The sequence below is a fragment of the Hyaena hyaena genome, unplaced genomic scaffold (genome assembly GCF_003009895.1).
Source record: "Hyaena hyaena isolate Hyena2069 unplaced genomic scaffold, ASM300989v1 scaffold_624, whole genome shotgun sequence".
NCBI classification, from domain to species: Eukaryota; Metazoa; Chordata; class Mammalia; order Carnivora; family Hyaenidae; genus Hyaena; species Hyaena hyaena.
Genome location: NW_024081258.1, coordinates 1,120,226 through 1,135,852, shown reverse-complemented (window position 1 = coordinate 1,135,852; position 15,627 = coordinate 1,120,226). Strand labels below are relative to the sequence as shown.

The 15,627-nt window shown below is 52.4% G+C and overlaps 1 protein-coding gene across 1 annotated transcript in view; it reads right to left on the bottom strand.

The window, feature by feature from the left end:
* LOC120249046 (katanin interacting protein) overlaps nucleotides 1-15,627 on the bottom strand; it is a gene marked incomplete at its 3' end in the record, with an annotated part of 157,265 nt that overhangs the window by 47,196 nt on the left and 94,442 nt on the right. Inside the window, exons 8-9 of the mRNA XM_039257525.1 lie at nucleotides 13,580-13,841; nucleotides 7,315-7,446 (exon numbers count right to left, since the gene is read on the bottom strand). Of these exons, the coding sequence (XP_039113456.1) occupies nucleotides 7,315-7,446; nucleotides 13,580-13,841 (394 nt within the window). The remainder of the gene's footprint in view (nucleotides 1-7,314; nucleotides 7,447-13,579; nucleotides 13,842-15,627) is intronic.

Genomic DNA, 15,627 nt, shown 5'->3' with positions numbered 1-15,627 from the left:
ACATGGGCAGTCCAGATTACTACTGCCTAAAATTAAGAATAATAGTGACAATAATGATGATGCCATCATCTAGCGAGGTTTAAAATCTAGAGAGAATTTAAAAGCATGACAACAATAGCATCTGAGTCGAGAGGAGTTACAGAGTTGTAAGGTCCTTCCACTGAATGAGAAGTGGTAAACCTGCTAATTTAAAGTAGACTCAGATAAGTCAGGAATGTGTGCTGCAATCTCGGGTAATGACTGAAAGAATAATAAAAGAATGTACAACTAACAAGCTAATAGAGAGAGAAAGGAGGAATAACACAAAGTAATCAGTTCAAAGAAGGCAAGAAAGGAGATAGAGGGGAACATAAAGCAGGCAGAACCAGTAAAAAGCAAACAATACGAGAGCAGATTTAAACTCAAGTATATCAGCAATTACATTAGATGTAAATGGACTAAATGTGCTCATTAAAACACATAGATTGTTAGAGGATAAAAATAAAACCCAGTTACATGCTGCTTATGAGAGACAAACTTCAACGTAAGGAAGCAGAGAGTTTCAAAGCAAAGGAGGAAAGAAGATACACCATGTAAGCACTGACCCAAAGAAAGTCGGTGGGCTTTAGGGCAAAGAGCATCACTAGATTGAAAAAGGGACAATGCGGTGATAAAAGGTTCCATTCACCAGGGAGATATAAAGAGGCTGATTTGTGCATGCCCCTCAAAAGTGAGCCCCCCACAAATATAAAGCATATAAGCAGTCCAGATTTTCCCTGGAAAGGGTGAGCTGGTTTGATTCCACTGCCTTGTTAGGAAGTCTCCAGTTCCCTGTGCCTCTGGGGGTGTCCTTAGCACACAATGCCAGCATCTAAAAACACATTTTCGGGGTACCTGGGTGACTCGGTCGGTTAAGTGTCTAACTTCAGTTTAGGTCACAGTCTCACAGTTCATGGGTTCAAGCCCCATGTGGGGCTCTGTGCCAACAGCTCAGAGCCTGGAGCCTGTGTCAGATTCTGTATCTCCCTCTCTCTCTGCCCCTCCTGCATCACTCTCCATCTCTCTCTCTCTCTCAAAAATAAACAAACATTAAAAAAAATTTTTTTTAAATAAATCAGTAAAGAAATAAATAAGAACATACATTTTCACTGCAACCCAGACCCTAACAGAGCCAAGTGCTTCATCTGGGGCTCAGCCAAGAAGCTGGGGTTGTTCCCACCCTGGAGGGAGACAACGCTCTGGGGTTGTCTACAGAGACACACGTTCAGGCTGCCCTCCATCATCAGGTTGAGGGATTTCCAAGGGTCTCTTTGGCCACCCACACTTCTGACCTCCAGAACCTACTCCCTGTGTGAAAAGTGGCTCCACCACGATCCCAGCGCGAGGGTGCGGACAATGCCATGTTTTCAACTTTCCTTTCTTCAGATCTGTCCTATGCAGGGGCCAATATATTTGACAGGCTGAGCCCCAAATCTGTTCAAAATGAAGATTCCATCACCTCAGACAGTGTCCTCTTTCGGGGAACCGATGGGGCAAACTACGCTAAGAACCAAGTACCAGGGACAGTGGGCAATCTGACTTTGGTCAGATGGACACAGTGACGTGCATTTTTTATATGAATGGTGCTTCTTTGCCACGGTGGCCAGGAAGCTCTGAGTCACGACCGCACCCTCTCACGTGACCATCTGCTCACCCCCTCCCCCTGCTTCATCGTGCTTTCTCTCCTCTCCTTTTCTCTTCGCCCCCACTTCCTTACGTATTTGTTAGTCTCACGCCACAGGCTACATGCAGCTTGTTGAAATATGCAGAGCTTTCTGGAGAACAGCTGGTCATGCATTAATTCTTAAGCTCTACTCGTCAAAATGGTGTCCATGAAAGTCTGTGTTATGGGTTGAACTGAGTCCCCATAAAGGATAAAGTCCTCACCCCCAGGTGCTTGTCAACAGGACCTTACTTGGAAATGGGGTATCTGCAGATAACTGGGTAAAGATGAGGTCATGAGGGTGGGCCTTCATCCAGTATGACCGGTGTCCTGATAACAAGGGGAAATGTGGGCACGGAGACAGATGTGCACTCAGAACAGCGACACGTGAAGGTTGGAGTTATGTCACCCCGGGCCAAGGTTGGAGTTATATCGGGGACCTAGGAGGGGCCTGACACAGATTCTGCCCCTGGGGCCTTCAGAAGGAACCTTGCTGATACCTCGATCTTGGACTTCTGGCTTCCAGAACTGTGAGGCAATATATTTCTGCTTTCGACTCAATCAGATTGAGGTATTTTGTTACAGTAGCTGCCTTAGGAAACTAAGACATTGTTAGTTGATGCATGGTTCAACTTTGAAGACATTAATAGTTATATACTTATATCAATTAGAAAAAAACATCTCCTGTGACTCAGTTCTGTGATTTTAGGCTTGTTTTTGGTTACAACCAGCCTGATGTAGGTACGCTGTGAGCACATCACATTTTCATGGGTGGGCGAAGGGCCATGGCATGGAGCAGTTAAGGAAACAGACTCTGAGGCCAGGTTTTCAAATGCTGGCTTCACGCCTCACTGGCTGTGTGACTTCGGACAGATTCTTCAACCTCTCTGTGCCTTGGTTTCCTCTGTATAATGGTGTTGCTAAGGGCAGCGTCTGCTGCGCGGAATGATTTTGATGATTAAATGCAAGATTACACGTGTGCTGTAAAACACGGCTCTTCTGGCTCGCTGCTTTGTAGACGCTGGCTCTTCGTTTTATCACCCAGACACGGAACATCTAGTGACCGTGGCGTGCACGTGGAGGAGGGGAGTCCCAGGTGAGCCCGGGCGACACCTGGGGAAGTTGCTTGACCACCACGGTCCTGCTCTCACTCTTGCCAGGGGCTCCGGAAGGCTTCCTGCGCCGAGGCACGCTACCCTGGGTTTCATTTCTCTTAATAGCACGTTTGGGAGGAACGTTCTGGAAAGCCCTTTTTCAAACTTTCACAAAGAGTGAACACCAGCACTACAGACCCGACTTTTGTCGACTGAAGCTGTGGTTAACGGAGCCGGTCTGGGTGCCGAAGAAAAAACTTCATGCGGGATTATCATCTGCCCCCTCCCCTTGCTGTTAGCCCCCATGGGGCCCTCATCTTGTCCCCTGCCCCCCCCTTTCTCTCTCTCCTCCCCAGCGTCTTGGCTGTTCATCCAACCAAGGAAGACGGATCCAAAATCCCCCAGGGTTCTCTGGCATCTTACATGTTACATCTTACCCTTCACCCCTATAGACTATGCCTCGCAATATCTACTTACAAACACGGTATCTCTAACCCTATCAGCGGCTGTGACCTTGACATGCCCTTGTCAACATATCATTTCCACAGTGATTCCCTTTCCATGTCTCCCTTCCTCGGGCCCCCCAGTGCCAGCACCCCACTAGGCTCTGGCTTCTGCCAAGAAGTCCCAGGAACCTGTTTGGTCCTAACTCTGCCCACTGGATCCTGGCTGCTCGTGTGGGCAGGATGCAGACCACTCCGCCACCCACGGGCTCTGTGTCGTTGTGGTTCCGGGGCGCTCCCCGCTGAGGCAGGACACAGATCAGACCCCAGCCTCCCTGCAGTGGGCTTAGCCAGATCACCAGCTGTGCAGCACAGGTCCTGGCTCTGGGGACCTGGCTTGCTCCCTTGCTAAGTCTCAGAACTTACTCCAGCCCCGTGACAAGCAGGGAGGCCCCCATCACTGCCATGGCTGTCCCGTCTTGTCAGGGCAGGGTCCCCACCCCCCAGCTTGTTGCCCCTGCTTGTTCAGGATAAGCAGCAGACTCCTCACCAAGCCCAGCTGCCAGAAGGAATCCAGCCACTGGTAAGACTCAGAGACCCAGCTACCACCTTCTCCATCCTGCAGTCCCACCTCCCCCCTGGCTCCTGACAGGCCATATTCCACGTGGTGGCCAGAGGGACCTTGTTCAGATGCAAAGCAGGTCTGTACCAAGTCCCTCCCCTGGCCCCTATTCACCCCTGTGGCCCTATCTCAGCGGCCCTGCCCTCATCCGCCATGCTCTGGCCTGCCACCTTCTTTCTGATTCTTGAGCCAATTGAGCAGCTCTTTCCTACCTCAGGGCCTTTGCACAGGCTTTTCCCTTCTGCAAAGGGCTAGTCCAGATCTCAGGTCACATCCCCAGTTCTCGGAGAGGCCTCCTCTAACCACGCTGCCCAGCCACCATGCGGTTGCCCACTGAAATAGCAACACCAAGAGAGCAGGAACACTGCGTTGCCCATTGGATCACCAAGGTCTGGACCAGGGTGGGCATGTAGTAGGTGCTCAGCACACAGGTTTCTGGCGAGGTCCAAGAAGATAACCAATGACCTGCTGCCTTACCCAGAACTCCATCGAGGACTGGACTGGGCCGGACTGGGGCCCCAGGCCTGTGCCCCACGGCCCAGCCTCCCCTGCTGGCCCGGCCCATGGACCACGGCACATTCCCAGGATGCTCACTGCCGGCCCCAACTGCTGCCCTGATTCCCCAGCCCGATGCTCCACATACAGACTAGAAAGCCAGTAACACTGCCTGAGTCACAACCAAGCTAGTCAGGGCCACCCCCAGGTGCCTCCAAAGCCACCTCTGTGACCAGCAGGCCCAATGGGGTGGAGGGGGGGACGGGCAGCGTGGCACAGCCATCCAGAACATGGGCCCCGAAGCCTGGGTGTGAATCCCTGCCTTGCTGTCCTGTTACTCCAGGCAACGAAGCTCCATGTTCTTCATCTGTGAAATGGGAGAAGGGGGTAGCACTACCCATAGGGATTTCCTGGAGTTTGCTGCCTGGCACCCACTCCCTCTGCCTCTGGGGACAGTGCCAGTGTCTCCCTCACAGAACCACCCCTGGCTCAAGCTCCAAGGCTTTGCTGGCTGCTTGGGAATGGACCCCCCTGAGCTAACCCTGCCGAGCATTTGCTCTCAGCCAAGTGATCCCCTAAGCGGCCTATCCATCCAGCTCTTTCACCCTGAGAGCAAACCCTCGGAGGAGGGTGTTCTTCTTCTCTGTTTGCTGATGGAAGAATGAGGCCCAGAGAGGTTAAGTAACCTGCCTGGGGTCCAGAGCTAGTAGGTGGTCAGGCTTGTTTTCTGCCAGCCTCGCTGGGCTACAGGCTGCTAGTGACCCTCTCACCACCCTTAAGAGTCCACCCTGGCACAAAGGGCACAAAGAACATTGGCGTGGAAGATGGGCGGAGGAAGGCTGCTGATTTTTATTGCCTGGATCCAGCTGGGCCTAAAACCCCACCACCTTTGGACTTTTTAGTTACACGGGCTGATGCGGATTCTTTCCCTTAAAGATGCTCTTTTAAAATCACTTGCTATCTAACACGCCTTCCCTAGTATTAGCGTGTTTTTTCCTTCAGCTGGGTTTTGGGTGGTGTTAAGAATTAATCAGATACTGGTGCTGCTCTGTCCAGGGCCCCTCAGCCAAACCTCTGCCCACAGCCCTGCGGCAGGGGGCACTGGGGCGGGTGTGTAAGAACCTGGCCCCCTGGCTCTGGGGTGGGGAGCAGAGGGAAGACGCAGAAGCTTGGGTCCAGCACCGCCCCTTAGAACTCCCCAGCCAAGAGGCACTCCCCCCTAGCTTGTTTGACGATACAGTTTGGACTCCTTCCCTTTCCTGTCCCCCACGGGGAACCAGCTCGCAACTAAATGACTCGTTCTCAAACCCTTACCTCAGGGCTGGCTTCCAGGGGAATCCGAACAGAGACAGTGTTTACAGAACTGGAGGGAGTGTTCAGTAAGTGACGGCTGTTGTTATTTCTCTTCTTCCGTCTGCCCTGAGCTGCTGGGACATTCGAGCCCAGGCCTCAGGCTCGGGGAGCACGTGTGCAGATTGTCAGACTGTGACTCAGTGGGGAGGGAAGGGGGCTCCCACCGCCAGGTCCCTGGGCCTGTCCCTGCAGGAGACGGTCCCTCCGGACCCCCAGGATGGATGGGATGCCTCAGCGACAGGGGGCAGGGCCCCTGGCTCAGATGGGCCGGCTGGAGGTGGAGTTGGCCCAGGGCACCCCAGGGTTCCAAATTATTGGGACACCAGGCTGCCTTGGATTCTCTGACGTCCCTTGGGTTGCAGAAACCAGAAGCCAGTGGCTTCCACAGGGGCACTCTACCACCAGATCTGAGCAGGGCCTCAGGCCACAATGATCCATCTACAGCCTGCAGGGTAGGGGGTCTGCTGGTCAGGACAGAGCCCGGAGCCACTCCACAGGGCGTGGCGCCTCCATCAGCCGCTTTGCAGCTGCTTGGCTCATCACTGGCTCTGTGCCTCAGCCCTCATCTGTGAAATGGGGACAGTCTCTGGAACTCCCTCAAAGGCTGTGTGTAAGGATTATAATTTATTACAAATGACATAACCAAAAGCTGACGGTGGGGCCTGGCTCACAGTAAGTACTGAGTGAATGTGGCCTCTCGTCTCATTAGAAGAGCAACAGGCTGACTTCACCATAATCTCTTTGGCACAATTAGAATTCAGTACCATTGGCATGCATCAACATCCATATAAAGTAAAAAATAATCACCTCAAAGCAAAACCAAAACTAAAAGAGATTTTCAATTAGAGCCACATCTTGGTTATTGAACGAGTGTATAGCTGTGATGGCTGATTTTATGTGTCTATTTGACTAGGCCACAGGGCACCTAGATATCTGGTTAAACACTACTCTGGTTTCTGAAAGCTGTTTTTGTTTTTGTTTTTAATGTTTTATTTATTTCTGAGAGAGAGAGAGAGGAGAGAGAGAGAGATAGCATAAACAGGCGAGGGTCAGAGAGAGAGGGAGATACAGAATCTGAAACGGGCTCCAGGCTCTGAGCTAGCTGTCAGCACAGAACCCAATGCGGGGCTCGAACCCACAAACTGTGAGATCATGACCTGAGCCGAAGTCAGATGCTTAACTGACTGAGTCACCCAGGCGCCCCCCGAAAGCCGTTTTTGGATGAGGGTAACATTTCAGGTGGAGAATAAAGCAGATTACCCTTCAAGATGTGGGTGGGCCTCGTCCAATCAGTTGAAGGGCCTGGATTGAACAGAAAAAGACTGACCCTCTCCCAAGCAAGAGAGAATCCTCCAGAAGACTGCCTTTAGACTTCACCTGCAACTTTGACCCTTCTGGTGTGATGGCCTGTGTACTCAACACTGGGTCTTCCTACAGATTGGACATTTACACACACACTATATGGTTCTGGTTCTCTGGAGAGCTTGACTAGCAATGCATTTAGGAAAGGTGAGCTCGGGCCTTGGCAAAGAGGCTAACACAGCAAAGACTACTCTATCACGACATCCCCCTGAGAGTGACCCAGGCCCAGCCCCAGCCCTGCTCCGGCGCTTCCAGAACTCTTACTTGAACATGCCTTCTCCTGGTCTGGGAGCACAGCAGAGGGGTGGGGGTTCAGGTTCAACTCGGGTCTGCTGGGAATGAAAACCTCAGCATTGTCCTTCCGCTTAGCAGACAAATTCCTTTCCTTCTTATTACCTGTAGGAAAACAGTGGTTTCTATGTCAAACATGGAGCACAAGCAGGGTTGGGGTATTCTGCTTGGGTATCTGTTGGTTTGGTCACTTATTCATTCAACAAACATTTGCTGAACCCCTACGCTGTGCCAGGCACCGTGCTAGTTGGGAACAGAGGTGTGCATGATGCGGTACATTTTGGCAAATAAATGAAACATTCTCGGATACATTCTAGGTATAGGTTTTCAGATTTTAACATTTCTGGGAGAGAAGAAGGTTCCAGAGCCACAGAAGGGCACGCATCTGGGAGCACGTGGCCAGCAGGTGTGCAGCAGACAGGGAGGAGGGCCCTGACAGGTGACCCGCATGTGACGAGAGGCATGGAGATGGGGCATTCCAGACACAGGGAACAGAGTGTGTGAACAGCGAAGGGCACACAGGCCATGCTTTCAAGCCAACATTTCCCAAAGTAAGTTGCCTGTGCCACGGCGGGGGGGGGGGGGGGGGGGCAGGAAACGATGCCAGATGCCACATGGGCAAACGTTTTTTTAAGCGATTATTTCAGTGAACACGCATGGAAAAAGCATGTAACCAACCTTTCAAATCCTTGCTTTCATTTATGTCATTGCTTAGAACAATCTTAAAACTATTAAAGACAGGAACGAAAGAGAAAGGAAGGTGGGGGGAGAGAAACAGAGAGGGAGAGGGGGAAAGAAAAGAGCGGTTCTGGTTGAAACAACACCTCAAACAGTACAGGAGGTTTGTGGAGATGGCAAAAAACCAAAAACACACACACAAAAACACAAAAACCCCTCTGACTCCAGAAGGTCAGCAAGTGGCTCCAGCTCAGGGGAAATGGCGCCGGGGCCTCCGGCCAGGCAGGTGTAAGGGCACGGGAAGGATGCCCTCGGGCCAGCGGGCAGGCGGCAAGGCCGGTGGCTGAGTGGAACCGACCCTGTCCGCTGGGAGATCAGTCAAGGTCCCAGGGCTCGGGACTTCCTGGCCTGGGAAGGCAGGAGGCCCCGGAACTGTCTGCGGAAGGGCAATGTCATAGGAGTCCCAGCAGAGCCATCCCGGGGGCCTCTGGGGGCCCAGAGCAGAGGGAGTCCCAGAATCCAGGCCCCATGGGATTCTCGGGGGCTCGGAATGGAGTCTGCGGGCTTGTGCGGGGTGTCCCCCACCAACCTCTCCCCCATCCCCTGCTGACTTGACGGAGGAAATGTATTTCTCTACATACTTCGGAAGTCACTGCTCCTGACCGGCCTGAAATGTAGACCCAAGGATGACATTCAGGACCCGCTAGGTCCTATGGGACAAGACAAAGAAGGGAGGGGGCAAATGACCACAAGACTGGCTCCCCACATTCCGAAAACACGCAGCCGCTAAGAGCGACAGCCCGCCCTGACTGGGTTCGGCCCCAAGTGCCCAGGCGCGGGGCCAGGTCCTTCCCTGGACATCGCAGGGGTGGATGGGATGGGAGGCACCCAGTCACAGGGCAAAGGGGGATCAACACTGCTGATCAGCTGACCTTAAATGAGGGAGATCACTTTGGATTATCCTAGTGGATCCGATGGAAGCCACCAGTGTCCTTAAAAGTAGAAGAGGGACAGAGTTTCAGTTTGGAACGATGAAAAACTTGTGGAGCTAGATCGTGGTGATGGTGACTGTCCTTAATAACATACCAAATGGCACTCTCAACAGTGAATATGGTAAATCTGTGCCGTGTGTACTTGACCACAATAAAACACATCCATGCACAGGCACAAGGGAGAGGGCAGCAGAGGAGGAGGGCGAAAGGGAAATGAGATCTGGAAGAAAGGTACAGAGGGACTTGGCCCCGCTGGCTCTGAAGGCAGAGGGAGGGGCCCTGAGCCAAGGAATGCAGAAGCCTGTGGAAGCTGGAAAAGGCCAGAAAAGATTTTCCTCCAGGGCCTCCAGGAAGCTCACAGCCTTGCTGACACCAAGGTTTTAGCCCAGTGAGCTCATGTCAAACTCCTGGCCTATAGAACTCTAAGATAATAAATTTGTGTCATGTCAAGCCACTGAGTTTGTCATCATTTGTTACAGCAGCGACAGAGGACTAATACATACTATTACAGAATAGGGCTCTGAGGTTCAGGCTGTTGGCCCAAGGTCACAGAGCTAGAGAGAGATAGAAGTGGGTGTTCGCCAGGCCTGCCTGGCTGGGAGCCCTGCCCTGAAGCACGTTATTCCCTGTCTACCACCCCTTCCTCTGGATAAGATGACCCTCCGAAACCGCGGCCCCCAGGCCTGCCTTGCCTATGCAAAGTCTACACGAGGATATTTTCTAGGGCTCCAAAGGACCCAGACCCTTGGGGCTACCCTGGAGTCCTGGAGTCTTCACAGAAGGTAGCCTGAGACCCCCACCAGCCTCCTCATGCACCACACTCCCCACACGCTCACCGGCCCTTTCTCTGTCCTCGGGTGCACCAAGCTCATTCCTTCTTCGAGCCCTTCGCACTTGCTACTCCCGGCCCTTGGAATGCTGTTCCACAGCTGCTCCCTCCTCGTGTCCATCCCAGCTTCACCATCGTCTCCTCTGAGAAGCCTCCTCTGACCACTGCAGCCTGCAAGGCTCTTCTCTGACACTCAGCCCCCCACCCATGTCTTGTTTTATAATCTTCCCCATGTTCAAGGTTATTGGGGCACCATTGTCTCCTCCTCTCTAAATTCCTAAGCTGGCCCATGACCTGGCCTTTGCCTTTCCAGTTTTGGGAAAAATAACTTTGCTTTTCTCTGTGCCACTCACGTGCTGGCCCTCACTCACAAGAGGACACGTGGGATGGGACAGGGAGGGCAGGAAGCCATCAGAGCTCAACTCAGCCACTCTGCTCCCTCCTCTAGTGGGCTCACCCTCAGGGCACATGCGCCTTACCACCCCCCCGCCCCCGCTCCCCCAATGGTGCCATTAGTGGCCCAGCTCTGTCAGCATCTGGGATTAGAGGTCAGCCTACTTGATGGCAGCAATGTGGCCCTTCTCAGTTGGAAAGGTGGATCGTTTGCTCTCCTTCTAGCAGATTCCCAAACCCATCTCCCATTTGTTTCAATTAGGAGGGAAGAGAGCGAGATTACTTACTGGCTCCTCAAAGCCCAACTACTGCTTTGTGACTTTACCTGGCTTATTTATTTAGCCTAGTGATTAAGAGCTCAGGCTCTGGGCTCAGACGCCTGCAGACTTAACCCCACTCTGCCCCCCACAGCTGTGTGACCTTGGGCATGTTACCTGACCTCTCTGTGCTTCAGTTTCCCCATCCATTGAGCAAGTGCAATGACAGGGCTTGCCCTGGTGTTGTGGCAAGGACTACATGAGTCATGCCCGTGGAACAGTACTTGGCATGTGTGTGTAAGGGTTCTGCAAATGTTGACAATTGTCATTACTGGTTTGTGTGTTTGCTTGGATTAAGTGCCCCAGGAGAAGAGACTGGGCCTCTCTTGTCCCAGCACAGTACCTGGGGCACAAATGCATCCAGTGAGAAAAATGAATGAACCGCCCAGAACCAAGCACCTCTCTTCAGGACGCTATTGACTGTGTCTGAGTAAATGTTGAGGATTAGTTCGCATTCCAGTACCACACCGGGGTCCGGGGCAACCTTGCAAAGGCCATCACCCTCCACCTGCTCCTCTCCGTGAGTGTGCCCTCCTGCTGGGGCTAACTAAGCAGCCAGAAGCTGCAGACGAGGGGCCCCTGGAGGCACGCATCCACCCCTCTGTGGCTCCAGATGAGACAGCCCCATCCCACGGCAGACATCACCGTAGGCAGCATGAGGCCTGCCAAATGAGCTCATGGTGAAAAAATGCCAAATGTCAAGAAAGTGATGTTCTTGCTTTTTGTTTCATGCTCCGGTTTCCCTCTCCTATAGTGCCGGGGGCCCAGCTGTTCTCTGTCTGTGGCCTGGTCCTTCAGCCCGCAAGTGACTGTTGTGCCCTCTGTTTCCGCGATGGGGGGCTGGTGCAGTCTCCTTAGAGCCCTCCCCTCACCCTCTCCCCTCTTTGGAGAAAACACACTCCACTGCTTGCAGCCCCAGCACATCTTGCAAGTCTGTCAACACCTCCTCACCCTCAGGGCGCAGTAGCAGGCGGGCATAAAGCCGTCATGGGTTTGACCACAGTCTCCTGGGTGGCTTGAATGTGCCAGGTGAGTGCTGCCTGCCAGGGAGGCAATGGAGGGGAAGCGCTGGTCTGTGCCCTGGCAGAACTCACAGATCAGAGGGGCAGAGAGACACCTGGGAGCCCACGGCGAGAGCAGCATCATGACGACACTGTGGGAGCCGAGGAGGCACCGACCTACCCGGCCGTGCCAGGAGGGCAAAGGAGGCTTCCTGGAAGGAGGGCCCTGGAGCCGAGTCTTGAAGAGAAAGCAGGGAGCCAGGGTTCAGGGTTCGGAGGGGAGGGGAGAGAAGATGTGGTCATCTGGACAGAGGGAGCAGCCCAAGCAAAAGTCCGGAGGTGAGATAATGCAATGAGAGCCCGTCTGAGGGACAAATGCTCACTTCTCTGAAGGCATCAACCACAGGGTGTGGACTTTTCCAGGGCCGCCTGTTATTATGTCTCCCCAAAATGCATATGTTCAAGGGGCACCTGGGTGGTTCAAGTCGGTTAAGCATCCAACTCTTGATGTCGGCTCAGGTCGGGGTCTCACGGTTCGTGAGTCTGAGCCCTGCTTTGGGCTCTGTGCCGAGAGTGCAGAGCCTGCGTGGGATTCTCTCTCTCCCTCTCCCTCTGCCCCTCCCCTGGCCTCTCTCTCTCAAAAATCAATTATTATTTAATTTAAAAAACCCTCATATGTTCAAGTCCTAATCCCTGGGCCCTCAGACTGTGACTGTATTTGGAGACAGGGTCTCTAAAAGGGTAATTAAGGAAAAATGAGTTGATCGGGGTGGGCACAAATCCAATCTGACTGGTGTCCTTGTAAGAAGAAGAGGTTAGGACACCCAGGCACACACAAAGGGAAGGTCACGTGAGGACACAGGGGAGAAGATGCCCATGTCCAAGCCAAAGAGAGAGGCTAAAGGAGAAAACAACCAGCTGACAGACTGACCTTGGACTTCTAGCCTCCGGCACTATAAGAAAATGTGTTTCTATTGCTGTTTAAGCTCCTGGCGCGTCTGTGGTACTTTGTTATGCAGCACGAGCAGACTGATACACTCTGCCTAATTTCAAACATTCCCTCGTTCCTCTTCCCTGAAGGTCACTCATGCTTCCCAGCTGGTTGGCCTTGACGTCTGGTTCTGAGCACGTGGCATACCCGGCTTTGAGAAAGATGTGCTCAGAATGGAGAGGGAAGAGTGGGCACAGACCAAGCCAGCTCAGGCCCAGGCGTGGGGACTGTGACAGGTAGGCCCCTCCCCGCCCCCTCATCAACTGTTTTCCTTACTCTTCTTTCCAGGGTCCTGTCTGGAAAACCTCCTCTCGTGCACAGCTGCTGTTTCTGCCTGCCCAGCAAGCTTCCCCCTTCTTCAGATTCACCTTGACTTTCCTCTGGAAACAACTATCCATCCAGGAGGTTTGGCTGGCAGTGACCACACCCACAGCCTTACTGGCTTGACCTGGTCAATCAGAGCCCCAGTGACAGGTTCAGGGATGTGACCCAATGTGGGTTCAAGAGCCAGGCCTGGAACTTTTAGGAAGAAAAATCCATTTTCTGATGGAGGCATTAATCCAATGTCTCAACTCTGTGTCTTCATGTAAAGAGCCCACCTCAGAATGGTACGAAGACAAATGAAGGCAGAGATGAGAGGGAGGAAGGGAAGGAGAAGAGAAGGCGGGTAGGCAAGGAGACGGGAGAGTCCCTAACAGCCCTGGATGCCTCAGTTACTCAAGACAATACAGTCCCTTCTGCTGATGGCGGATGCACTAGCCAACTGGCACATCGACCTTGCTACGCTGCCTACAACGCACAGGCCAGCCCCCCAAAACTAGCTTCCGGACACCTGCCATCTGGAACTTGAGGGTCATCTGTAGGCGTCTGGGAGTCCCTGCATCTTGCAATCGGTGGAGAGACCTGGTGGATATACCTCTCTGGCCTGTGCGACGGTCCACCCCAGACAGAACCCCAAGTCCTGCCGGAAACACAAGTCCTGCTATTAGACCCAGACACGCCAAAGGCAAAGAAATGCCATGTAAGACGGAGCTCACTTTTGGAAGCTGGGTTAAATTCCAGCACCACGAGGGTGTCTGGGCCCTGGGGAGGGCGTCCTTCCATCTCCTGGTCCCTGGGGACATCCTTCGGCACCGAGTCCCCGCTGGAAATGGCAGGGTCATCTCTGGGGTAACCCCCCAGCGCCTGCTCCTCGGGCTCCGAGAGCACATCTTCTTCGATAGAGTCGTACTCGTCGCTGGAACCATCTTTTTGTTTCCTTTGTCGATTGACACTAAGTTCCAGGCTTTTTCTTAGCTCCTGCCAAAAGTCAAGAAGAGAGGCAAAAAATAAAAAGAAATATGTTACTTTGAGAAAAAGTCATCTGAATATAGATCACTAGAACTAAGGGACAATTCCCAGCAAATGGACATTTACCAACATCATCTCGACACACGTGTTGTCATCACTCTGAAGATGAGAAAGGCAGGGACAAATCAGCCACTCCCCAGCAGGGAGGTCATTACAGTATTAATTGTGGTCATAGGCCTGGGATGTCACGGAGAGTGTGTGCACGCATGTGCTTATGCATGTGTGCGTGTGTGTATGTGTGCATGTGTGTATACATGTGTGCATGCATGTGTATGCGTATGCATGTGTGCGCGTGTGTATATGTGTGTGCATGTGTGTGCGTGCAAATGCATGTGTGTATGCGCGTGCATTTGCATGTGGGTGAATATGTATGTGTGTATGCATGTGCATGTGTGTGCGTGTGTGTACGTGTGAGCATGTGTGTGCATGTGTGCATGTACGCACGCACGTGTGTATGTGTGTGCATATGCATCTGTGTGTGTATGCATGTGTGCATGTGTATGTGTGTGCACGTGCATATGCACGTGTGTCCATGCATGTATGTGCATGCGTGTGTGCGTATGTGTGCGTATGCATGTGTTACAAACGTTTTGGTTTGGGGGCTCTGGGGGAGTTTCTCAGGCTCCCAGAGGCCTGAGAAGGTGCACTTCTAATGAGGTGACATTAATGCTGCTGGTCCAGAGGCCACACGTTGAATATGAAACCCCAAAGGCCCCCAAATGATCCTGAAATTCCAGATGGTAAAATGTCTGGCAGAGAGTCGCGGGGGGCGGAGGGCTATCCTTTGCATTGAAGGATGTTCGGAAGCGCCTAAGATCGCATAAGATTTAGCACTTAACCATAACTGCCTGGCCATTTGTTTCAACCCGTGTTTCATCTCCGTGAGATGGTAGACTTACAATCTAAAGGCCAAGCGTGAAGATCTACCCTTGGAATGACCAGAAAACTGATGACCAAGCGGGATACTTTTAAAGGGAAGAAGGGCACCAGTCCACTTACCCTGGGACAAGAATGTTAAACAGACTCTCAGTGCAAACCAGTGTGTCCAGTCAGCCTCGCTATACTTCCACCATAGCTCGTGTTATCTAATATGGCTCTGAGAAAGCGAGAAGCAATCAACGTTGCTTGCTGGATGTGTGTGGTTGGCCAGTAAACTCATTAGCCAATGTTACTCGTGGTGTGCTGAATAATGACTCCTCAAAGATGTCCACGCCTTAGCCCCTGGACCCCGTGAATCAGTGACAGTTCATGAAGGGCAGAGAGGCACTGGAATACTTTGATCATGTTAGATAAATCATTGTAAAAAGATGATGGTAGAAATATGATGGACGCCAAATATGGTGCCTGTGGGGACTCGGGACATAAGGGGCACATTAGGGAAACCAGGGAAGGAGGAATCCCCATAATGTAGTGGCAGGATCTTAGCTGAACCGGCTCTACGGTTACGTGAGAAGTGGTACGTGGAACTGAGATTTGATGATGTGGGAAACTCTCGGCCTATCTGGGTCGCACAAGACGCTAAAATGAGGAGATTCACGGTCAGAAAAACCTGCTCTCGAGAAAAGCTGGGGCAAGGCTGGATAATCTTTTGCGAGCACTTGAGAAGGTTCCAAAGTTTGGCGTATTCAATCGTACCGAGGGCTCTCTGAAGACATGGGTCTCCTGCATCCTGTCAGGCATCGCAGCAGAAGCCAGGGATAGAGGGAAATTCTCTAGGGAAGATGTGTGAAGCAAC